At 40.6% G+C, this 26,583-nt stretch overlaps 1 protein-coding gene across 3 annotated transcripts in view; it reads left to right on the top strand.

Annotated features, from left to right (window-relative positions):
* Nucleotides 1–26,583, top strand: part of SLC9A7 (solute carrier family 9 member A7) — a 117,898-nt gene that overhangs the window by 51,838 nt on the left and 39,477 nt on the right. For all 3 annotated transcript variants that reach the window (XM_030571402.1, XM_030571401.1, XM_030571403.1), the window contains exons 2-8: nucleotides 12,470–12,669; nucleotides 13,846–13,923; nucleotides 14,661–14,737; nucleotides 16,701–16,813; nucleotides 18,134–18,239; nucleotides 19,533–19,674; nucleotides 25,782–25,887. In XM_030571402.1, coding sequence (XP_030427262.1) covers nucleotides 12,470–12,669; nucleotides 13,846–13,923; nucleotides 14,661–14,737; nucleotides 16,701–16,813; nucleotides 18,134–18,239; nucleotides 19,533–19,674; nucleotides 25,782–25,887 — 822 coding nt within the window. The remainder of the gene's footprint in view (nucleotides 1–12,469; nucleotides 12,670–13,845; nucleotides 13,924–14,660; nucleotides 14,738–16,700; nucleotides 16,814–18,133; nucleotides 18,240–19,532; nucleotides 19,675–25,781; nucleotides 25,888–26,583) is intronic.

The following is a 26,583-nucleotide window of genomic DNA, read 5'->3' as shown; positions in this document are numbered from 1 at the left end:
AATGTGGTGTATTTAGCTATTTCCATGGCTGAGATGCGCCAAATGTTCACAATCTGTAACATTATTTATTCTATAGTTTGGCCATTTTGCTCACTCTTGGAAGAAAAGGGCTCTGTCCTATCTTATTAATCCCTCTTCAGATTTGTTGTACATGGTTACCCTATTGAACCTTCCTCTTTTTGACTCTTTTTCTCCTCTGTGCTAAATAAACTTCTGTCGCATTCTCCAGATTTTGCTACTATCTAGTGTTAGTCTTTGAAAAGCTAGACCATACTGAGGGTGGCCCTAAAAAGAACAATATTCAATGTGTGGTTGTGCTAAGGTTGGGTGAAATAGCATTATTCCCTCCTCTTAGATGGGAGAGACTAACTGGGCCAAATCCTGCACTCCTCACTCATACAAAAACTTGCATGAATTTTAATGAGAACTCCTAATAAAGGTAGAAGGAGTTGGTCCAATACCACCTTTTGTCCCAGGATCTGAGTGCTTTAAAAGTGAAGTATTATCTCCATTTTACCAGTGGGAAAACTGAGGTAGATTCACCTAAGATTACACAGGAAGTCTGTGTGGCAGAGCTGAAATTAGAACCCAGATCCTTTGGTTCCCACTCATGTTCATTAATCATGACAACCATTCTTCTTCAAATCGGTAAACCAATACAGAGGTTAAAGTGACACTGTCAGCTTCAAACTTAGTAAACTTCAGAAAGCCAGTTAAAAGTAGTTTCAGGTACTACCTTTGCTCCTGATCTTGCTGCTAAACTTTGTCTTCAGAATCCCGTTCCTATTTTTGCTTACCCTTTTCCTGTGTGGAGGATTCTTGTGAACAGGGAGAATTTGCTATACAGGGGAACCATTGAGTAAACACAAACTGCTTTACAAAGTATGCAGACAGAAAAAGTAGGTATTTCTCAAATGTATTTCACTTACAGAAATCTTTGTTGTTACTTGTAACAAAAATAAATAAAAATGTTTTCTGACCAAACATTCTGATTTTCCCACTTTCTCTGCCCCCTGTAAGTTGACGGTGTCTCTTTAAGTGAGGTTGTTTGTCCAGGTTCTTCTAGTGAGTCAGTAGTGACCAGTTCAGGAGCCCTGACTCACAGTTCTGTGCTTGTACCAGTACACCACATGTACACAGTATGGGATGGCAGTTGTCTCTTGTATTGTAAGTCTTCAACTTCCTATATTCTATAGCAGTGGTTTTCAAACTCTTTAGGCTGCGTACCCCTTTCCAAATAATGTAGTCTACTGAGTTCCCCAATCTGAATAGGTGACACGCAGCGGGTGCATGAAGGGTAACTTCCCCAACCCCCTCTGCCACCCCCCCCGATTTCTACCATCCATTTAGCAAGAGCTTCTGGAGGTTTTCAAACTGTAGGGTACACCCCCTGTAGGGGGGTGCAGAGGAACATTCGGGGGGGGTGACAACACCCGGTGGCTCAGGCCGGCCCCTGTGCAGCAGGGCTCAGGGAGGGAGCGCCACCTGCAACCCCTGATTCACCTCAGTGGGCCATCCAGCAAGCGTGGGCTGTGGTGGGGTGCAAGCAAAAATAGTAACTCCAATGGGGGGCTCAGTTCACACCTCCGAGCGTTCCTCCATGCCCGCTGGTTTGAAAACCACTGTACTAAATAAAACATGCTGTCATAAACAGATAAGTAAGAGTTAATAGAACAGAAGTGCTTCATATCTCTTTGCCTGGAAAGGGTTAACAAGATCAGTGAGCCTGGCTGTCACCTGACCAGAGGACCAATCAGAGGACAGGATACTTTCAAATCTTGAGGGAGGGAAGTTTTTGTGCTGTGCGGTTAGTTTTGGTTGTTGTTCACTCTGGGGGCTCAGAGGGATCAGACGTGCAACCAGGTTTCTCTCCAATCTCTCCGATACAGGCTCATATAAGTTCAGACTAGTGAGTACTAGGTAGATAAAGCGAGTTGGGCTTATGGTGGTTTCTTTATTTGCAAATGTGTATTTGGCTGAAAGGAGTTCAAATGTGTATTTTGCTGAAAGGATTTTAATTTGTACTTAAAATACTTAGGCTGGGAGGGTATCCCCAGTGTCTATAGCTGAAAGACCCTGTACCTATTCCATTTTTTAAAAAAATTTACAAAGATAATTTTTACTGTTTTTTCTTTCTTTAATTAAAAGTTTTTCTTGTTTAAAAACCCTATTGTTTTTTTTTATTCTGGTGAGACCCCAGGGGACTGGGTCTGGATTCACCAGGGAATTGGTGGGGAGAAAGGAGGGAAGGGAGAGAGAGAGGCTGATTTCTCTCTGTGCCAGGATTACTTTCTCTCAGGAAGAGTCTGGGAGGGGGAAAGAGAAGGAGGGAGGAAGGTGAATTGTCCTCTCTGTTTTGTGATTCAAGGAGTTTGAATCACACAGTGATCTTCCAGGGTAACCCAGGGAGGGGAAGCCTGGGAGAGGCAATGGTGATGGAAAGGGTTTACTTTCCTTCTGTTAAGATCCAGAGGGTCTGGGTCTTGGAGGTCCCCAGGCAAGGTTTTGGGGGGACCAGAGTGTAACAGGCACTGTAATTCCTGCTTGGTGGCAGCGCTACAGGTTCTAAGCTGGTGATTAAGCTTAGAGGAATTCATGCTGTACCCCATCTTTTGGACGCTAAGGTTCAGAGTGGGGAATTGTACCATGACACATGCTGTCTGCCATTACAGGATTTTTCTTATGTACACCCTGACGAGAGGTCTCGTACCCCTATGGTACACATACCCCAGTTTGAAAACCACTGCTCTGTAGCATATATATATATATTTTTTTTTCTGCTTTCCTTCTTTTTCTTAATAGCAGAGTCCAGTTGTATAACTACCGGCAATCATTTTGACTCCATAGATATTACTATACTTTGGTGGCTAGCATCCCTTTATCTTTTCATCTCTCTACATTTGCCATAATGGATATGCAATTTTGATCCTTTTCCGGCGTTTTTAATGGTTTTTTTTCTGATGCTTTATAACTGCGGTAGTCCAGTCACGCTGGAACGAACAATGTTCTCCAGATTGCTGACTATTAAAATAAAAAGTGCAAATTCCAGGGCTGATTTTTTGCTGGGTGTTCGATCACACTCTTTCACCCACCATTTTTCTATTGGTCCGAATGAAAATGCACTCTTTTTGACTACTTTCTGCTTGTATCTGTTAAGCATCTTTTAAACTACATTGTAGTATGTAACTAATCTACTGTACACAATAGTTCATATGTCATATAAAATGGAAAATATTATACTGCCTTTATAGAATACTGTAAGACATACAATGGTAAGTCAGGATATATTTTGTCCTATGCTGTTTATAGTCTTGGGATATCTTTTTAACTTCTCAAGTTTTTTATAAAATTGCTTCAAAAGTCCTGTGGAAATCAAGATAATTTTTGTCCACTGTGTTCCCTTAGTCCCCCTAATCTGTAATGTCTTAAAAAAAGAAAAATTCTCTGGGTCAGTATTTGAATGATGAAGAGATACTTCCTAGATCCTGCAAAACACAAAGTTTTGATATTCTCAATCTTATTTTCTTTCATTAAACATTGGCTAGAAGAGATGGGAAGGAGATGGTGTGGCATAACCTCCTGGATGTCCCCAAATTTAAAATTTGTGCTGGCTTGTCTGGTATATCTTATAAACCAATAAACCCATTAAATCTAATTACTGCACGCTGGATTCCTTCGAGTGTTGACACAGATCCTCTTGTTATTTCTTAAATGCAGTTATGTGGTTATTACAGTACAGCTGAGTATAAGTCTGAGTCTCAGGTTTTAAAGACTGGCACTGTATTTGCCTTTTTTCAGTTGTGTCACACCTCACCTGTTCCTGAAGACTTATCAGAAATGATTACTATCTTTTCAGCAGTTTTCTTCCTCATTTCTTGTCAAGCTCTTTGCTGTAGCTTGTCCAGTCCTGCTGACTTGCAGGTATTTCTTTAATAGCTAATCCTTTGCAACCATTAATGTGATTCACAGTTCAGAAACATCCCAGTTATCATTTTAAAGTTTTATTCCTTATTTTCACACACACTTCATTTTTTAAGTTTTAACTCTCTTGTGTCTCATCCCTGCTGTCTAATGAAGAGAACAAGAGTAATTTAAGAGCTTATGGTGGACTGTAGGGAATGCATTTCAAAGCGTGTGTGAAGAAACGGGAGGAAAGTATGTTATAATTACAACAAACTTTACTTTATCATTAATATTTTCTGGCACTTACTTTACAAATATACCAAAGGTTTACTGCATAGTATTATCTAGATTGAATGACATGTGCAGACTGTTCAAAGTGCATGTTAATTTTTGTTGTTCTTTTGCAAAGATTTGTACTGGGCCAAAGACCTCTTCCTCAGAAAATGGTTGTAAAGAAAGATGTGATACAGTTGCACTTCTCAGTCTCCTGTTGGTATCTTGTGCGTACAATGTTGAGGTGCCTTTTTGTTCTAATTTTCAATTGTATGTTTCTGTGTGTGAGGAATAAGGCTAAGATTTTTGTCATGGATATTTTTAGTGAAAGTCACACAATGGCCACGGGCAGTAAAGAGAAATTCACGGAAGCCCTTGACCTGTCCATGACTTTTACGAAAAATATCCATGATAAAATGGGAAGGGGCTGGGGCAGTTGCGGGGTGGCTGGGAGCTCCTGGGCCCCTGCCACTTATGGGGACTCAGAGCTCCAGGGTCCCCCTGTCCCCAGTGGGGCTGGGGAGCTGCATGGATCCCCCTCCCCACAGATGGGGAACGGCCAGGGATCCCCTACCCCCATCCTGGCAGGCGGGGAGCTGTTGAAATCACAGACATCTTTGAAAGTCAGAGATTCGGTGACCTCCATGAAAAAATTGTAGCCTTAGTGAGGAGCCAGTGTTAAAGCTATCAGAGAATTAAGTTGAACATTGCTACACTGGAACTCTGGAAAGCATCTTGCACCTAGTAAATTCTAAAACTTTTTTTCAGAAATTAGGTTTGACTCTTATAATTATAAGTTATCGTTTTATCAATACGTAGGAAAAATAAGTATGGCAAGAGATCACCCTGGCTTAACCAGGAGATCTTCAATGATCTACAAATAAGAGCCCTACAGAAAGTGGAAACTAGGTCAAATTACAAAGGATGAATATAAACAAATAACACAAGTATGTAGGGACAGAATTAAAAAGGGCAAGGCACAAAAGGAGATCAAACTAGCTGGAGACATAAAGGGTAACAAGAAAACATTCTACAAATAAATTATAAGCAAGAGGAAGACCAAGGACAGAGTAAGTCCGTTACTGAAAGAAGGGGCGGGGGGGGATAATAACAGAAATGGCAGAGGTGCTTAATGACTTGTTTCGGTTTTCACCAAGAAGGTTGGAGATGATTGGACATCGAATGTAGTGAATGCTAGTGAAAATGAGGTAGGATCAGAAGAGGCTAAAATAGGGAAAGAGCATGTTAAAAGTTACTTGGACAAATTAGATGTCTTCAAGTCACCAGGGCCTGATGAAATGCATCCTAGAATACTCAAGGAGCTGACTGAGGAAATATCTGAGATATTAGCAATTTATCTTTGAAAAGTCACAGAAGATGGGAGATTTTCCAGAAGACTGGAAAAGGGCAAATATAGTGCCCATCTATAAAAAGGGAAATAAGGACAGCCCAGGGAATTACAGACCACTCAGCTTAACTTCTGTACCCAGAAAGATAATGGAGCAAATAATTAAGCAATCAGTTTGCAAACATCTAGAAGATAAGGTGATAAGTAACAATCAGCATGGATTTGTCAAGAACAAATCATGTCAAACCAACCTGATAGCTTTCTAGCAGTAGACATGGTATATCTTGACTTTAGTAAAGCTTTTGATACTGTCTTGCATGACCTTCTCATAAACAAACTTGGGAAATGCAACCTAGATGGAGCCACTATAAGGTGGGCACAAAACTGGTTGGAAAACCGTTCCCAGAGAGTAGTTATCAGTGGTTCACAGTCATATGGAAGGGCATAATGAGTGGGGTCCCGCAGGGATCAGTTCTGGGTCCGGTTCTCCTCAAAATCTTCATCAGTCATTTAGATAATGACATACAGAGTACACTTATGAAGTTTGCGAATGATACCAAGCTGGGAGGAGTTGCAAGCGCTTTGGAGGATAGGATTAAAATTCAAAATGATCTGGACAAACTGGAGAAATTGCCTGAAGTAAATAGGATGAAATTCAATAAGGACAAATGGCTGATTAAAGGGTCACTGGCACTGCCTTTTTGGCAGGTTAGACCTCAGTGAGGAAAATATTTTCATGATAATAGCAGCCTTCTGTGCTCTGCATAACATTTGTGAAACTAAGGGAGAGATGTTTCCACAAGGATGGAACATTGAGGTGGATTGGCTGGCCTGCTGCTTTTGAGCAGCCAGATACTAGGGTTGCTGAAGGGCAATGGGGGGGCTATTCAAATCAGGGAGGCTCTGAAGGAGCATTTTGACAACAAGCTCCAGTAATGTCTGTCCCAGGCATTGTTTGTTTTCTTGTGCTGTAGTAATGATTGCTGTGTTTACGTTAATTTTATAATGCCACTGTATATGTATAGGAATCACCGTTTGTAGGTGAGCGGGGAGCTCTCCATGCTGAGCAAACAGGAAGAGGAATTTCAAAAATTCCTGGGACTGTAAAGGGGAAGGAACACATGCCTGTATACCTGGCTGTAGGGCAACAGAGTTCAAACTGGTGACCAGAGCAGTCACAGTGGGCATTGTGGGACACTTCCTGGAGGCCAGTTAGGGTGACATAAGCAATGCAGTGTCCACACTGACACTGCATTGTTCTAAGTTTGTTGCCATAAGCTCTACACCTCTCGTCGAGGTGGTTTTGATATATTGGTGTAGCAGCAGACTTAAATCAGCAGGACAGGCATTGCAGTATGTACGCCTCCACACTTAGATTGATATAAACTGCCTTATGTCGACTTAACAGTTTAGTATGGACAAGACCTCATTTTGCTGTGTCTGGTAACACAAACATGCCCTCTGGCCAGTTAGTCTTTTCAGAGTCTTGGGTCAAACCATTTTCCCCTGAGTTAATACAAGAAATGTTTTAGCTTCTTTCCAGCAGAAAGATATTTTACAGAAGATATTCCTCTTGCAATGGTTCCTTATTTGACCCCTGAGGTTAGGAGCACTGGAAGGCTAGGTCTATACTGCACAATTAACTCAGGCACTTACGTGGTTTCAACCCAGATCCTCTTACCATCCACACAGAATACCTTCTGACCCAGCTGTGGAGGTGCTTTAAGCCTGGGCTAGTTTACTCTGCTGGGCTCAGCTTGAACTCAGGCTGGAATCCACGCACTCTGCAGTGAGAATGCAAGCTAAATTACTCGACTGCTGATAGTCCTCCAGTGTCTTTCCACAATTTCTCCCTCCCACCCATCCCTTGAAGGACAAACAGTTCTCCTGAGCATCTTAGCACAAAGGATTGGTCCCCAAACATGTATGGGTGAATGAGGATAATGTGGGCAGGGCTTTGCTCACACCCCAAGCTCGGGTGACTTGGGTGCCAATCACCTGAGTGAATTGTGCAGTGTAAACATAGCCAAAAATTCAATACTGTACTTGAGACCCTAGCTTAGAGGCTCCTGGTTCTTTTTATGAGGTAAAATCTCCTCCTAAAGACCTCCAGACAAGTATTTTCTGTATTGATTCTGGTTCTTAATTAACTCTCCACCAAAGAGTCCTCATAATGAGGAAACAGAATCACTACATATTCTGCAATTTGCTACATAGACTTTCTTTTTTTATTTTTAGAATTCTTAAGGCTTTATCTAACAGAGTACTGGAATCAAAACTCTAGTGGATTTATGCTTAGTGATAACATGCCAGCAATTAATGCTGAAGTAAACCAGGATTACTCAACTTGTCCATCAAGCAATGCTAAATCTGGCTTCTTTTTCTGTCACACTTCTTCTGGAATTGAGTTAAGCCATATATTGTCTAAAAGATGAATTTGTATTCCTTGTGATGTATAAATTTCAGCACGGGGCTTGCAAATCCAGCCTTTCTGAGGTTGTAAATCAAAATGATCAGTCTACCTAAAAGTAAGTATATCTAAAGTTTTGTATGCATGCAGCCCTATCACAAGCAAGTAAACTTAATGGCATGTGGCATCTTTTCAGACATATGACAAATAAATCAACTCTGAAGGGAGATTTGAAAGCAACACAAAGGTCTCTAAGCCAGACCAGGGCATGTAGAAGGTTGAATACGTAGCAGAAAATAAAATACTTCTACATTTTCCACCAGAGGATCTCAAAATGCTGGATAAGTGTTAATGAATTCATCCTTTCTGCACCTCACTTTCCTGATTGGTAAAATACATCTACTTCACAGATGTACTAAGAGTTAAATAACTTTCCCAAGATCATATTAAAACTGTGTGGCAGAGCCTAGAATAGAGCCCAGTTCTGTGCTTTGGTAACAAGCCCATCCATCTTCTGAACTGATACGGCAAAGCACTTGTACCTTTTAGAGCAGGCCAGACATTTTCTGACAAAAATGCCCATTTTTTTGTAAACAAAATGTTTCACATAAATGTGTTGATTTTGACAAAATTTTGTCTTTGTGGGAGGAAGGGAGCAGGAGACAAACACTTTGATGCGGTTGAAACATTTTGTTTCAATATTTTCCAAAGTGAAACATCTGGATATTTTTGTTTTAAAACAACTTTTCATTTTGAAATTTTAGATCTCAAACATTTTGATATGGCAAAACTAAAACAGAACATTTTGATCTAAAATGGATTTTGTGGGGTTTTTTAAATTTCATTTAAATGGGAAATTTGGAAAAAATGTTGTTCATTCTATTTTGGAACTAGACAAAGTTTGACATACCAGAATTTCTTATGGAAAAAATCTGGTTCCTGCCTAGCTCTGCCTAGTAATTTCCACCTCTTGTATAATTAAGGGGATGGAATTTCCCTGGCTTCCCACTATTCAAATAAAATGTTCCTTACTAGCTTCTTTTGTTGCCTCTCGGGGCTTTGATGGCTGCCATTTCAAAGATAAACTATAACCTGGTCCACATTGTGTGGGGTTGTCTGTTTTTTGCAGTGATGCAGGTATATAGGTATTTAATGTAAGTTTTTATTTACAAAACCTGTGTCTTGGGTCCAAACTATTTCTAAATATCTCTTTGCAAGATAAGATCAGATTTCCCCCCCTCCTCTTTTAGCCGGTCTTTTTAAACCCCCAGTAGATTAATCACTTATGATAGTAATTTTGATGCAGCTACACGTAGATCTTGTGAAATGATAGGAGAGGCCCTATCCACATCTCTTCCTCATTTATGCCCATTTCCATATAGCCAAGGTCTACACTACCACTTACTTCGGTATAATTTATGTTGCTGTGGGGTGAGAATAAGTCCCCCCCCCCCCGAGCAGCGTAAATTACACAGATCTAATCTCTGGTGTGAATGGAGCTTCTCCCACCAACATAGCTACTGCCTCTCGCAGAGGTGGTTTTATTATGCCAATAGGAGAGCTCTCCGCCATCAGCAGAGAACGTCTTCACCAGATGCACTCTGGCGGCACATCTGCATTGGTGCTGCTATACTGATGTAGTGCTTCTAGTATAGACCGGCCCTTATTTATGACATTCTCCTCAATCTGTGCCCCGTCTGTCTGCACTCTCCCTCTGTCATTCTGTGTTGTTTCTTCTGACCACCCACCCTTCAGGTAATGGAAACCCAGAGATAAGAAATGAAAAGCAACTTTTTAAGCAGGGGTGGACATTTGGAGAACTTGGTTTCTGATATTGCCTACTGTTGCCAGACTCAGTGCTGTGAGGAGGGTGGGTCCAGACGTGGCTATATTGTGTGAATCCCTGTTCAGCTGCAGCTGAGCATTGGTGTTACATTACTACAGAAAAAATACATGCATGTTTTCGGGTATTTTCCAGGTGGCTGCTTTAATTATTGCATTGAATTTTTTATTTATATACAAATTAAACATACTTTGTTTAATCATTAAAAGAGGCATATTAGTTATAAATAGATCTCACCTAAAACTTTTAAATGAACTGCCTTAGTTTGATTACAGGAAAAGAGTAGATTGGATCCAATTCTATAATAAGAATATGTACAACACTACACTAGGACTGACTAATGCAATAGCAAGGGGAATTTCCAATTTCTATGTGTAGAGAGTTAAGCCGATGATGGTACTTTCCAGGTCTAGCTAAAAGAGGGAAACTTCACTTCCACATCTCAGACAAAAATCAAATACAAACAGTCTTCCAAGTTGAAGTCTCAGTCTAGCTGTAGCCACAATCCTCTTCTTTGCTGGAGGTTCTCTCCTTCCATTACCTGCTTAAAAAAGCATCTATTAAATTTTAGTAAACAATAAGTGAGGGTGCAGTTCATTTCTGCTATCTTGATCTAGAACAATTATTTATCAGTGTTGAAAATCATCCTCTCAGAAAATGAAATAAAACAAAACATTCCATCCACACAGTTTTCTACAAGTGTGAGGAGAGAGAACAGTGTAAAGCTATGAGAACTTTCACCATTAAGCTTGGCTGAATTTCCCTTGCCTGATCTGTTGTATAGGGTGCTGTATGTTGCCTGACCATAGCCATCCGCCCCACATTTCTCTTGTGTCCTCTGTGTAGTTTGTAAAATGCTTTGGGATAATTGGGGATTAAAAGTTCAATATAAATGTGAAATATAATTGCCTGAATGTTTGGTGTTGATTAAGAAATCAGTCTCATGAATTTTTGTGACTCTTTGGGATTTTTCAATAACAATTAATTGCTGCTAGATCATAACACCAGCTTGCTTTGCTTGTACAATAGCAATTTTTCAATATAAATTCTTCTCTTTTTCTGAATGCCAGGCAAAAGAAGCCTGGAAAATACAATTAACAACCTCTGTGAATGCCTTTCAGTTTCTCAGTTGCCGGCACTTTCTGTTGATTATGAAAACAGTGGGATGTGAGGCTAACTATGCTCTATGCTATTCATGTGTGACTCTGTGTATGCAGGCATTTGAGACTTATTCCAGTGATCTGGTATGCTATCTGTTACTAAATGAAATCTGGCGTTTCTACTATGAATTTAAGAGGACAAGGTTCTTTCCTTTTTGACCTTTTGAAAGATTGATGCCGTAAAAATAAAAAGCTTCTCTGTTATCTCATCCTTCCTTTGGGTGTTATTTTTTATTTACTTCAGTTGGCTGCAGTCTAGGGGAAACAAACTTCTTTGGGGCAGGAAAAGGGAGGATCAGGCCCACAGTGAGCAAACATGACCTGAGGTTGCCATTCAGTTTCTTACTACTTCTGACAAAAGCACTCCTTTTTATCAATACATTTTGTCTTCATCTTCACCTTGCAGTTGGCACCCGAACAGTGGCTAGACACAAGTGATATTAGAAATAACCACCCTGACCAAAGGCTTGTCAGTTTGTTCATTTTCCCGTGACATGAGTAGTGGTGATTTTTATATTTTTAGGTTGGTTTTGCTGACTACAATTCATACTGAGATCGTTCCTGTGGCTTCTCAGTGCTAGATTAAAATCTCATTCTTTTAGAGCATAATAGATTGTGCTCCGTCCCTATCTGCTATCACAATCCCATTCTGTGTTTATTCAGCCTCCTTGCATAAGCATTCCCTTAAACTATATTTTGAGAGGGAACAAATCATTCCTGCTTTGTACTATTATATATCTTTCCCTAGTAATAGTTTTTGTTTTCTTTGGACTATCTGAGTAATTTGTCTTCCTCTAAAGCTTTAGAGCAGTTTTCATGTTCCCTTCCACGTATCATAGGAGCAATGCACCATCTTACTGTGTTTATTTTCACCTTTGTGAAAGATGGAGACGTGTTCTTAACTGAAATGGAAATCCTTTCAGCAAATGGCCTTGCTGAAGTGCAGCAGGCTTCTGGTGCATATTGTCTGGATGATTGGTTGCTAAATTTGCAATGCACTGAATGTCTCCCTCTTTCTCTCTGTGATGCTGGTTGCAGAATTATAGCAGTGATGCTTTCATGTTATTCTATAAGTGAAAAATATATCTATTTTGCCACAGTATGTTTCAATTAAATAACTTGCAAAGTATTTTAAAACTGGTATTTGTTAGCATTGGTATATCTGTGGGATATTGCCAATGTAAAATGGTTTATTTTCTGTATTTTACAATTATATGGCTTTCAGCACAATTCAGAATGATAATTCCCCTTGATAGAGGAGTACATAGAAAGAAATAGGAACAATTTCACTTTTTTAATGTTGCTATTCAGTTAAATTGAAACCACATCTTTTATCCTGACCTGCTTTGAGTATCACTAATTTTGAAACAGTAATAACAACAGTCGGTCACTACAAAATATGTGCATGGTATGTGTGTAGCCACAAGGTACCCTTCCACATATTGTGCACTGAGTGATACTTGAATCTAGAAACTCTCCGCTTATGCCAGAGTCATGTTATTACAGACTCTTAAAAACATTTTATTTTTCAGGACTCATTGTTGGTGTGATCTTGAGATATGGTTCTCCCTCCAGCAGTGGCCATGACAAGCCATTCAGCTGCTCGCAGGAGGACCGACCATTTACAACGCTGTTGGTCAATGTCAGTGGAAAGTTTTTTGAGTACACCCTTAAAGGAGAAATAAGCCCTGGAAAAATACACAATGTGGAACAGAATGACATGTTGCGAAAGGTAAGGATAGTTGAGATTTTGTGAATGACTGCTGTATAGGTGTCATTTCCTGTTTCACACTGCTCTTTTTACCCACATTTCCCTTCTTTTCCTCCAAACTGAGTGTGTGGTATGATATTAGGTATTGTATTTCCAGATGTAATAGAACTAAATTATTTAAACTAATTCAAAAGTGTCCTCTGTATGGCATTCATTGGCAAAATTGTATCTTCTTTGGATCATAGTGTTCACGTGTCCTTTCATAACAGTTCAAGATGCTCAGTATAACCAAAGCCACTTCTGTTAATTAGCTAACATTTATGGAGCGACGTCAAGACACTAATTGCTACTGAAGTCCAACTCAGTCCTATAGTATAGGGAGTTTTCTACACTTAGCATCTTTGATTTTTCTTCTCTTTTTTTTTAGTTCTGTTATGTTCAAGGAAAAACTGGTTTCATTTCTCCCCCCTTCCATCAGATGTAAAATATCTGAAACTGGGAGTTTCCATACAAACCCTAAGTTAGACACAACAGTTTTCTAGTAGTACTGATCAGTGACTTTTTACAATTGCTGGTGTATCTTTAATTTTAAATTCTTTTGCTGCCTTGAACAGTTTGGCCTGGCTTTCATTGGGACTTGACACTTACAACTTCCATTGAAGAAAGCGTGTGTGTGTGTGTGTGTGTGTGTGTGTGTGTGTGTGTGTGTGTGTGTGTGTGTGTGTGTGTGTACACCTGTGATTTTGGTGACTTACTTATATGGCAACTATATGCAAAAGATGTATTTTTAAAAGGTGTAAATACTGTTGGCACTACAAATAAGAACCAGAATTCTGCAGAAACATCATGGTTGATACCATGATAAAGGGCTTTATACAGCACCTTTTGAATCTAAATTTCTGTGTTTCTGATTCATTTAAGGCGGGGGCTGCCAGTTGGGACTGTTAAACTTTAGAAGCTCCCTGAATATATTGTTATACCAAAGTTCTCCACATACAGTGGTCTCTATTAAAATCTTCATTTCTTTGCCTTTACACGTATATAATGTTACTTCATGGGTAGTAGAGAAAATACCTAGCAAATTGTTTAACATTAAATACTTCCAATGGTAAAATTGTAAGGATTTCACTGGCAACTGCTGTCTGTGTACTCTGTTCTTTTTTTTGTTTTTAAATAGGCTTTTACATTTTTTTAAAGGTAACATTTGACCCAGAAGTTTTCTTCAACATTTTGTTGCCTCCTATTATTTTCCATGCTGGGTACAGCTTGAAGAAGGTAAGCGTAAGCACTTTCTGAGAAGGTAACCATGACACTTTCGGCCTAATGCTACATCACTAACCGCAAGAGTACAGTCTCCATTGGTGCCGCAGTCCTGAGCACAAGTGTCTCTTTGGTGGTGCCTCTTGCAAAGCTAAAAAGTCTCATTCATTGTTTCTAAACAGTTGGATTGTTTTAAGAGAGAGTATATTATTTTTTCTTCCAAATATATAGAATGCTGTTTTAATTACGTGTTGTCTTACATTATTTACCCCTGAACATTGCTATTGAATAAGCAAGATAAACAATATATCCCAGTGAATTGTCTGGTTTTCCTCTGCATTGTATGCATTCAGTGAGTTACTTTTAGAGAGATGGGCCCAAATCTAAACTGTGATCTGAACACCTTTGAATATTGGAGGATGGGAATTCAAGACTGCATTTTGTGACTTGGGGTCATCACCTACAGTTACTTTCCTTTTAAACTCTTGGCCCTCAGTTACATTAGTCACACAAGCATCTGGTTATAAAGCTGGGTCTCAACAAGCTCCGCAAGGTTTTAAATGTGATTCAGGTGGGACTTATATTAAATTTGTTTAAATATTACAGAAGATTTACATAGTAAGATTGAAAATATTATTTCCTCCCAGAGTAGAAGGCTCTTTCCTTATATTGCTGTAGGGCTGTCCTAACATGTTGTTGATGTCTGAGTTTTCACATAGCTGAGCTATAATATCATTTTTTTTCTCATACAGAGACACTTTTTCAGGAATCTGGGGTCTATTCTGGCTTATGCCTTTTTAGGAACTGCAGTCTCTTGTTTTATTATTGGGTGAGTGAGTTTTGTGAGATTGTGCAACTTTTATGTACTAGTTTTAGGTTGATGAAATAAATGCCATATTTCCCTAAACTTCTGTTTTCTAATTATTAGAATAGTAACTGTAAGTTTTCAATTAGGGTTTTATTGGTGTGTCCTTTGGGCAAAATTCAGCCTCTAAAATTATGCTAGAATTTGGTTGACTTCAGATAAGGTTTTGCTGTCATACAGAGTTGCCAGAAACAGACCATGAAGTTTTTGTCCAAACAATTCAGTTCCGTGGTGGTCACTGTTATTGTCCAGCCCTACAGTCCTAGAGATTCAAGGTTCTGTTGGTTCAATTAATTAGTTATGAAAACAAAACTTTACAAAAATACTTGATTCTACATGAATTGGTCTCTATTTCTAATGAAGATACATTTAATCCAGAGAATAGAGGCAACTGCTAACCAAGAATCTTGACTATCAGCTTTTAGAAGCATCCTCTTTCATCTATTTCAAAATAAGACACATAAGCAAAATGGTTTTGATTATGAATACCTACTCTGTTAACGATGTTGCATCTTTTCAGCATGTGGACTTTTATAAAAGCTTTAATGTATATATACTCAGTAGCTGCTTTATTGCATATACTACCTTGAGGGAATTTCACTGCAGAGATAAAAATAATTTAATAGCTGTTACAGTGCAAAGTTCCTTCCCTAAGTACTACACAATTCATTAGGGGAAATTGTTGGATTGTGTTTTTTAATGAGGACAGACTACATGTCTGACTTCCTGGGTGCTAAATGACCTGTTTTGGGTCATATCACGCTCTGGACTCAGATGATGAGGAAACAACTGTTGAGAGATTAGAGTTCCACTCTCACTGTTCGATACTGAACTCTGGGCCTGGGCATCACTAGAAAATTAGGTCAGTTTAATTAAGTCAGTCAGGGGTGTGAAAAATCCATAGCCCTGACAGGCGTTAATAAGACCTGAATCCCTGTGTGGACAGCACTAGATTGACGGAAGAATTCTTCCATCGACCTAGTTACTGCTTCTCAAGGAGGTATAGTACTAGACCAGTGGTTTTCAAACTGCAGGTCGCGACCCAGAACAGGGTCACGGAATGTAAGGCACTGAATTGCAGCAGCTCTGGTCAGCACTGCCGACCAAGCCGTTAAAGTCCCATCGGTGGTGCTGCCTGGCTAAGGCAGGCTAGTTCCTACCTGTTCCAACTCCTCGCTACGCCCTGGAAGCGGCCAGCAGCAGGTCTAGCTCCTAGGCAGGGGGGACACAGGGCTCCGCGTGCTGCGGCCAATGGGAGCTGGGTGCGGGGGCAGTACCTGCGGGCAACAGCCATGCAGAGCTGCTTGTGCGCATTAGCCTAGGAGCTGGACCTGCTGCTGGCCGCTTCCGGGGCACAGTGCAGTTCACGGTGCCGGGACAGGCAGGAAGCCTGCCTTAGCAACCCTCAGGAATGGCCGGAGGTAAGCCCGTGCCCCAGTCTCCTGCTCCAGCCCTGAACCTTCCCCAAACCTTGAGCCCCTTCCTGCACCCCAAACCCCTCATCCCCAGCCCCACCCCAGAGCCTGCACCCCTAGCTCAGAGCCCCCTCCCTGCAGCCCTCATCCCCTCACCCCAACCTTCTGCCCCAACCCTGAGCCCCTCCGATACCCCAAACCCCTCATTCCCAGCTCCCTTGGGTTGTGGGCATCAACAGTTTTCTTCAGCTGGGTCGCCAGAAAAAACGTTTGAAAACCACTGACCTAGGCCGATGGGAGAAACCCCCCCCCATCAGTGTAGACACTACCTACACCAAAGCTGTAGCATTTCAAGTGTAGATAATCCCCTTCCCTCCTCCCCCCTTAGTGTGGCAAGGCCTACCTGAGCAGTGATGAGAGGATTTTATCTTTGCTATATTCTTCAGAGCCTCACAAAGAAGACCCCACCCTCCCTGTTTTGATAAACACTGCTTTATCCTCTTTTACTGCAGGAATCTCATGTATGGTGTTGTAAAACTAATGAAGTTGGTGGGACAACTCTCTGATAAATTTTATTATACAGACTGTCTCCTCTTCGGAGCTGTCATATCTGCTACTGATCCAGGTACTGCAGTTACTGAAATTATTCCATTGATAACACATTGAGGATGTATAGCTGACAATTCTAACATTTTTTTTTCTTTTCAGTTACATTACAGTGGTAACTCTGTGTTGTACTGTATGATGTATATATTGGGCATCAGGACAATTGGTATCTGTCAAAGACTGTGCTGGTATCTGGCGAGACGACACATTTAGAAACAAAATGTACTGGTTGATTCTGCTGATATTTTCCTTAATAGAGTTTTCCTTTTATGAATATAAACTTTAATTCAGTTGAATGAATGTAATCTTTTTTCATTTTCTGGAGAGCCTGGCTATCACTTTATAGATTCACTGCTTGAAATGTAGTATTACTTTTTATAAAATAGGCACAATTTGTTTTGAAATTTTAAGGTTTTTTTTTATTTTAATATATTTTAGTATTTCAACTAATAAGGACACTTTTTTTTATATAGCCAACTGTTTAACTTTTTTTGAAGTTGTGTCTTCAAATTTCAAAGTGCTACAGACCTATAAAATTTGGAAACCCAACATTTCTGGAGAACTGTTGTGCATGTGTGTGTGTCTGTCTGTCTGTCTGAAATACAGAGCAGGAACTATATTTTAAAACACATTTTTACATATTCAATATCTGTTTCTGGGAAAATGGGAAGTGGCAGCCAGCAGTTGAGATGGACTGCTGGTAGCTGGATTCACTTCTGCTTCCTTTTATATGGAAACTGGCATATGATGAGTGAAAATAAGATACACATGGGGTGAGTCTATTTTTTGGGCAAGGTACTTATGAATGGTATAATGTGGTTTTTTTTTTGGTTGGTTGTTTTTTTTTGTTCTTAGTTTTAGTTTTTGTTTGTTTTTTTTTTAAAGAACTGAAATACTAAAGATTTGTGTGAAAAGATTGTAAAAGCCTTCTATTGTTTGTTACCAGTCCACAACTTTTTTCTGGCTATTTGATTGTGGAACTTGGATGTATTGTTTAAAAAATAGTAGGATTCTGGCAAAGTGGAACTGTTGTCTATTTGTGTCCAACGTTTGGGAAGACTTCCTAGAGAAATTTCTTGGGTGTGAGAGACAGCAAGTGAGCCAGACCCATTTTGGAACAAGACTGCCCTAAAACTGTCATTTCACCTCTAACAATCAATCTACCTGTACAGTATGACCCTTAATTAAATATGACTGAAGTCTTTCCCATTTTGGTTTGAAATTGTTCCACAGTCTATGGTTTCTGCTTCTTTAGGCAAATTGGAAAATGTCTGCTCCTTCCAGCTCACAAGCACTCACAATAAACTAACATACAAGTTCTTTCTTCTTATTTTTATAGTTACCGTGCTGGCAATATTCAATGAGCTGCATGCTGATGTCGATCTCTATGCCCTTCTGTTTGGAGAGAGTGTTCTAAATGATGCTGTTGCCATTGTATTGTCTTCGTAAGTAACAATTCAGGCTTCCACTATGTGAAATTTTCCATTTCCTATGGTTTAAGTGGTAGCTATGAATCCTATTATTTTTCTAAAAACTGAATCGCCACATTTCTTTTTCTAAAAGGATTCTGCCTTGTGAACTGAATTGATAAACGTTGCTGTCGTTTTTGTCTATGCTACTGTCATAAACAGATAGTTAAGGGTTAATCTCTCTTTTACCTGTAAAGGGTTAACAAACAGTAAACCAAAAACACCTGACCAGAGGACCAATCAGGAAACAATATACTTTAAAATCTCGGTGGAGGGAAGCTTTTGTTTGTGTTTTTTGGGTTTTGCTTTGTTCTCTCTGGATTCCGAGAGGGACCAGACATGTAAGCAGATTCCTCCAATCTTTCTGAAAAAATCTCTTCTATTCTAATTTTAATAAGTACCAGGAAAAGGCGAGTTTTTTTAGTCTTTTGATTGTTTTCTGTATTTGCAAATGTGTAGTTTGCTGGGAGTATTTTAAATTGTATTTTGCTGGGGGGAGGCTTCTCTCTAGTGTCTATAAGCTGAAAGACCCTGTAACTTTTACCATCTAAATTACAGAGACAATTTTTTACTTTTTTCTTTCTTTTATTAAAAGTTTTGCTTTTTAAGACCTGTTTGATTTTTTCCCCTTGTTGAGGCTCAAGGGGATTGAGTCTGTACTTACCAGGAAATTGGTGAGAGAGAAGGGAGGGGGAAAAGGTGAAATCCCTTTGTTTAGATTCACGGAACTTGAATCTGTCTATCTCTCCAGGATAGCCCAGGGAGGGAACGCCTGGGAGGGGGAGAGAAACAAACCTGATTTCTCTATGTTGTGATTCAAGGAGTTTGAATCACGGTGATCTCCTAGTGTACCCAGGGCGGGAAAGATCTGGGAGGAAGAAAGGAGAAGGGGGGGAAATGGTTTATTCCCCTTCGTTGTAAGACTCAAGGAATATGGGTCTTGGAGTCCCCAGGGAAGGTTTTTGGGGGGACCAGAGTGCCCCAAAACACTGTATATTTTTGGGTGGTGGCAGCTTACCAGATCTAAGCTGGTAATTAAGCTTAGAGGAATCATGCTGGTACCCCATTTTTTGGACTCTAAGGTTCAGATTGGGGAATTATACCATGACAGCTACAGAGGTGTGTAATGAATCAGTCAGAAGAGAATTGGCATTTAGAATCTGAGTCTAGCAGAATACAATATCCCTTTGCTTGATGATCTGACATAAAAGACTTTGTTGCCTCCCCTACCTCCTCCATTGTCATCTGACTATATTTTTTTCTCCCTAGATCAATAGTTGCTTATCAGCCAACAGGTGAAAACACCCATGCATTTGATGCCACAGCATTTTTCAAATCAGTTGGAGTTTTCCTTGGAATATTCAGTGGCTCTTTCATGATGGGAGCAGTGACAGGGGTTGTGACAGCTCTGATATCCTTTCTTGTGTTTAACTCTTCCAAAGTGCAGGTGTGTTAGCATTAAACAAAGCCTTGATCCTGCATGCTGACTCCAGCAAGTTTCAATCATCATTAGTCAACACATTGCTGAACACAACTTGCCGTAGTCTACATTGATTGACTGAAAATCGTGATAAGTATCATGTCATCTTAGGCCTTGTCTCTGCTAGGAAGAGTTTGCTGATGTAGCTATAACAGCAAAACAGGTGGAGACACAGCTTATACTGGCAAAAGAACTCTTGCTCATGTAGGTTATACCAGTTCCTCAAACAAAATAAGCTATGTTCACAAAAGGACATGACTATTGGAATAACTGCATCTACACTGGGACTTTTGCTAGCATAGCTGTGTGCATGTGGAGGGTAACTTTTTTTTTGTTGTTTTTTTTTCATGCTCCTAACCTATACAGCTCTGCCAGCAAAATTTTTAAGTGTAGATCAGGCCTTAGTCACCCATACAACAAGGGGAATAGCTGTATTATCACCTGTGACGGGATATACCAGACCCTTTGAGGCCCTCTGGAGGGTCCTGTGGTCTTACCACATCCCGCTCCAGAAAAAGGCAATAGAGTGGAGTCCGCCAAGTGGCCTAGAGAGGCTGCAGGGGAGGCAGCTAATCAGGGCTCAGCAGGTTAGTATAAAAAGAGCTGGAGGGCCAGCGTGAGTTCAGTTCCTTGCTGGAGCTGGAGGAGCATGGATGGTGTGCCTGGCTGGCTGATGAAGCTACAGGACCTCAGACAGAGCAGTGCTGGTAGAGACCAGGGGGAGCAAGAAGGAGCTCCTCGCTGGCTGCTGGGACTCAACCAGGACAAGGCCCTAAGGTAAGGGTGAAGAATGTGCTGGGCCTGTAGGGAAGTGGCCCAGGAAATCATAGCAGCGACTCAGCATAGATAAAGGGACAGAGTGGATGGCTGCTATTATAAGGTCCTTGGGCTGGGACCCAGAGTAGCGGGTGGGCCCCAGTTGCCAATGGGGAGAACCCAGGAAGTGACCTGGACTTTGATACACCTCAGAAGGGGAACTGAACCCTTTTAGTAGCCCAGGAGGAGAGCTGGGGACAGAAAGGCCTAGAGAGGATATGGACATTGCCTTCAGGGAAATTGCCTTGGAGTACGGCTTGATACCAGGGTCGAGGCCGTTTAAAGACTACAGGACTAATTAAGGTCCTTAGCCCAAGGAGTACTACTGGGAGAGAAAGGGCTTGCATATGCACTCTGCCAAGGGGAAGCTCCTAATTGGCCTGCCACCCCTCTGCACCACCTTCATACTGGTATAACTCTTTCCACACTAAAGATTTTACTGGTATAACAATATTGGTAAAAATTACACATCCCTAAGTGACATAGCTACACTAGTGAGACTTATATATAGATTGTAATTGTAGTGCCCTTAAAAAGAAGCAGTTTTAACACTTGGAAGGCCACTTGGTGGTTCATATTCACTGTTGCAGTGCCTTAACCACTTGAGCCATTAGTAACCCTTTCAGACACTATTGGGCTCTTGCTATGGGTCTTGTGTTTAATCTTTCTTCAGGAGTCTCATCTCAGATGTTGTTCAAATAAAATTTGATTCTGTCTTATCAGTATTGATATAATATGACCCATTTCATGTGAATTTTTTCCATTATTTTCAAGCCTATGTCCCAATTCTACTATTGGATCTGCAGTGGAGTGTTTTATACAGGTACAATCATTCAGTCTCTAGATCTGGTTGCAGGACTGGGGCATTGGGCCTAAAGCTTGACCAGAGTAAGAGGTCATGATGCTTCATCAAACTCACAGCCTTTTCTTCCAGATATGCTGGTGTATTCTTACTCAAACACAGTCTGTCTTACTTTGATGCATGGGTGCATCAGAAAACTGACCTCAAAGGAGTGGAAGGTGATAAATATTTTTTTAAAATCATAAATCCATGACATTTCATTTTGGACATTTCCCCCAGTGTGTGTCTCATTACATGTTCCCATAGTCCAGGCTATCCGGCTGCTCACCCTGCCCATGTCCTGCATAATGAAAATGCTTAAGGCATTAAGAGAGAGAAGGTGCCGTGGTACCTTTTACAGTCTGATTTTTTAGACTTCTCTGGTTTTGAGTGACCATTAACATGATGTTAATACAGTGCTTCTCAAACTGGTCTCTGGTCTGCCAATGGTCCATATGGAGCTGGTTGGTCATATGTTGCTGCTATTTCAATTTATATTCAACTACCAAATTATATTTAAAATACAGCTAAAATACATAAATAGTTGTAACATGACACATTCATTTTAGCATTTGCTCTAGCTGACACAGGGATATTACTTGCTGATGAATGGGAGGCAGAGTGGCCAGTGAGGGAATGGAAAGGAAAGTTGTTCACAAGATAACATATGTTAAGAAAAAGCTTGAGACTTTGCTTTATTATACATGCACTGGAATCCTCGGTTAGATATGAAACTTTAAACTCTTTTAAAAGTGAGATTCACATCAAAAAATAATTTAATTGTATCCAAGTATAATACTGAAAAGAGAGGTTTTAATTAGCTATAAAACAGTGTTTCTCAAATTGGGGTTGCTGCTCATGTAGGGAAAGCCCCTGGCAGGCCGGGCCAGTTTGTTTACCTGCCCTGTCTGCAGGTCCATCCAATTGCAGCTCCAACTGGCCACAGTTCACCACTGCAGGTCAATAGGGGCTGCTGGAAGCGGCAGCCGCTAAGTCCCTCGGCCCACGCCGCTTCCAGCAGTTCCCATTGGCCTGGAGCAGTGAACCGCCGCCAGTTGGAGCCGCGATTGGCTGGACCTGCGGACGGGGCAGGTAAACAAACTGGCCTGGCCTGCCAGTGGCTTTTCCTACACAAGCGGCAACCCCAGTTTGAGAAACATTGCTATAAAAGAACAGTAACGCGTTATGTTAAGTCACACACAAGCTTCATAAACTTCTGCTTCTAACTGATTTTTTTCCCCAGTACTGACACAGCTGTAGTTCTTAGAGCACTTTGCCTGCCTCTGCACCTCTTTGTCATTGAGGGCCTATTAAATAGGGTAAGTTAAGTCATGCATTACCCATTTTAAAATTGTTTTGATTGTTTCTAGTAGTTATGCAAATAACTTGCTTTTGTTCTTTTGGTTTTTGGTAAGATATCTAGGGACTGATAGCTGGTCAATATTGCCACACTCAACTATGTGATTTTTTTTAAAAAATATTCTAAGAGTATTGTACATAATATTTCCTTGCAAGTGCAGAGTCTGCCTGCTTGTGCATACAAGCAGAGTACAGTGCCCTCTCTACAATATTGTGGGCTTTGGTCAGGGAAGGGAATAGTATGAAGAATAAGGGTTTGGCTACACTTGCAGCTGTACAGCGCTGGGAGTTAAAGCTGTCTTCGTACAGCTGTGTAGGGAAAGCGCTGCAGTGTGGCCACACTGACAGCTACCAGCGGTGCAGTGTGGCCACATCTGCAGCGATGTTGGGAGTGGTGCATTATGAGCAGCTATCCCAGCATTCAAGTGACTGCAATATGCTTTTCAAAAGACGGGGGTGGAGTGTGACAGGGAGCGTGGGGAGACAGAGAGAGTGGATTTTTGGAGCTGACATTGTGTCAGCTCCCTGCCTTGCAAGTTCCAACCCCTTCCCCTACCCCTCTCTCATTCACTAAATGCAAATAACCCTGTTTGTGTTTTTTCCTCACAGACTAGATATGCAGCTGCTCCGAAATGGACCCCTCCCCCACCCTCCCACACGCCATGCTGCTTCTCTCCTCAAGCAAACATTCCAAAAGGATCCCCCTGCCTGCCTCTGCTTGAGCAAACAGTAGCTGTGTTTGTTTTTTAGATAAGCAGCTCCGGAAGCCCCGAGTTCACAACAAAACAAAGAAAAGCATCACAACAAAACAAAGTGTTATCTTTACTTAAAAAGCATTATGGGAAGGTCCCAGAGGTCAGTTACAACGTAGTAAAATTCATCACTGTTTGCACTGGCACTCCAGTGCTGCAGCACCAGCGCTGTTCTCTTTATTCCTCTTGTCGAGGTGGAGTACAACCAGCGCTGTAGCCAGGGAGATACAGCACTGTATGTGCCTTGTCCATGTGGACAGGGAGTAAGTTACAGAGCTGTAAAGCCACCACCAGTGCTGTGTAACTCTCAAGTATAGCTAAGCCCTAAAGTAAAAGCCAAAATACCAGTCTTACTCTTTGGTGTAATGTCACCATCACTGAATGGCCTTCATCTGAAGCTGGTCTTATCTAACTCAAACTCCAGCCAAATTATGCTGCAGACTCCATCCTTGCCTTTCAATAATAACAATATAATAACTTTGAGAGATAAAAGTAATGGGACTACTTAATGCTGAAGGGATTTTAATTGAAATACAGTGTTCTCATTCATTTAGCCACCTCTGGTGTTCCATGGTTAATCACTTATGGCCCCATCGTGATCATGGAATTCTGTGGTAAAGCCCACATGAGAGCAGCAGAGTTTCCAGGGATGACTGCTTCTCTTATGAGGCGATGGGAGAGGCAAGGAGCATGGTCTCCAAACTTTGTGGCTCTCAAGAGGAAGGAATTGTCATCCCTCCTCAGCCTCCGCCTCAACTACTGGACCATGGCTACTCAGCAGGCATGTTGCCATTGTGTAACAGTAATAATGGTAGTGAAGAGTGGGTATTAATGAGGCACTGACAAACCCATGTAGATGTCAGCTGGAATCTGAGGGGAAGCTACATACACTTGCTGCATCCTGGTTCTACGTTTGCTCACCTGAAAGCACCTCAACCCAATAGTTTCCAACTGTGAGGAGGGGCTTCTGTGGACATGCGAAAAGAAGAACCACGCAGTAGCCAGAACAGCCTCTCCCATACGCTTCAGCAAATTAAGGATCTTTTTGCTGCTGCTAGTAGCTCTTTCATTTTGCCTAGTATATCTTAAAGATAGGTCCCATATTCATTTCAGATACAATCAACTGTCTGAGGTGTCCTGAATGCCTGGAAGTGTTTGATGTCAGCACAGAAACTAGAAATTGACTAAAACATTTAATATGAAAGAAGCAATCAGTTTTTTCTATCATAACTATTTTGAGGTATAAAGCAGGTGCTATTTTAAAGGTTTAATTCAACTTCCATTCTATCTCCCATCTTTCAGTAGCTCTGTGAACTTCTCAAACAAATTCCTTTTGTGCTGACACTATCTGGGCTTGCTCTTATGCCACAGATGAATCTTTTTTTCCTAAAAGACTGCATTAAATTGGTTCAGCTGGTTTGTTTCTAAGTTTTATATGGACATGAAAAAATACAGCTTCATTGAAGCTGAGATTTTTGTTTGCCTCAAAGGCTACAAGCCAAGTTTTGAAGAAAACTGATTCAGTAGTTTCAAAGTTATAAAGGTGGCATACTGGAGCATACATATCAGACCTTTTTCAATTCAGATTTCAAAGATGCCTTGGTAAAAGACAGCTGGTCTTCTCTGGCTGTGTGTGCTATAAACTAAAATGTTTCTGGACTTTTTTAAAAAAATAATTAAAAAAACAAATACCCCAGGAAGAGCTTTAATTCAGAACCAAGCACTAATTCAGTATCAAATCTGAGAAGTGGAGTACTCAGAACAGAGAGTTTTAAAATGGTTAGGGCTTTTCACAATGTTAACAAACATTTATTGCACATAGGGAGACAATGTAGGCTAGTGCACTATAGCCATCCCCATATGTAAAGTTATTGACCTCAGTTGTAAAGCATTCTGAGATCTACTGATGAATATAGCACTAGGTAAGACTTGGGTATTAGTAGTAGTCTTTAGTCATTTCTAGTCATGTCTGTCTGGTTAAATGTAAAACCTTGATATATTTGTGTTACTAATGTACTGTATATCAGAAGATGTGCAAGATGGCCAGATTACTGTTGCAAAAGAAACCTTAAACTTCCTCATTCTTGAGTGTCTAATATTTCAGCCTTGACATAAATGAGTTGATGCATTTAATGTTGAAATTGTCTTTGTTTGGATTGACACTTTGCACTAATGCAAACAAAAAGGCTTTCTATAAACATTAGGTATAATTGTACTAACATTCAGCCAAAATCACCAGGTATTTGTTGATCCCTTAACAACGTTTTTATGTGACCAAGTTTACCAAACTGCATTGCTTCCCCCTGCTGGAGACAGCTCTCTTCTTTCTGATGTCCTGGAGCACTTTCTTGCTAGCTGAAGCTTGTGGGTTTACAGGTGAGATGTTTTGGAGTCAAGCACAGAGAGATCAAACTTCTGTCCATCTCTTTTTTTCACTTACCGAATTCAATCTGTTTTAACAGCACTTCATATAAGATGCATGATTTTGGTGCTCTAATGTTTTCATTTTCTTTACTAGTAAAACTACACTGGAAAACAGCCCCTGGAAAATGTGGGCTTTTCTTATTATCTGTCAAAGTCTGTGCATGTTAGAACTTGACTCGAAGCAAGAAATGTTAATCTTGACTGTTAATTTTGTGTTGACCGCAATTCCCACACGATTACCAAGGGAGCTGGCTTTCTGTTTTTAGTTGCTACTTCACACTGTAGCTCTAAAGCTAAATAATTCTATTTGCACCTCATTGTCACTTCTGTGTTATGTAACTTGAGACGCCTTAACTTCAGATACAGCTTGGTAATGCTTCCCCAAATCCCCAGCTAAACATAATATACATAACAGTACATCAAATCTTCTCTTTTGGACTTAAATCAAGGGCAGCTCTCCTCTCCTAATGAATCTTCTCAGCGAAGATATTCAGTCTACTGCACTGAGTTACCTAAACCTAGGTATTGAAGTGATTTCTGCTGTCTGTTACCAGCAGTGTGTCTGAGCCATGCCACTCATTTATTTTGTTGAAGACCTTTTGGAGAGCTCTAAAATTTGAATTTAATAGTCTTAAAGAAATGATTGGT

Source organism: Gopherus evgoodei, chromosome 1 (assembly GCF_007399415.2).
Source record: "Gopherus evgoodei ecotype Sinaloan lineage chromosome 1, rGopEvg1_v1.p, whole genome shotgun sequence".
Lineage (NCBI taxonomy): Eukaryota > Metazoa > Chordata > Testudines > Testudinidae > Gopherus > Gopherus evgoodei.
Note: the sequence above shows the minus strand (reverse complement) of the source record. Positions and strands in the feature narration are given on the sequence as shown.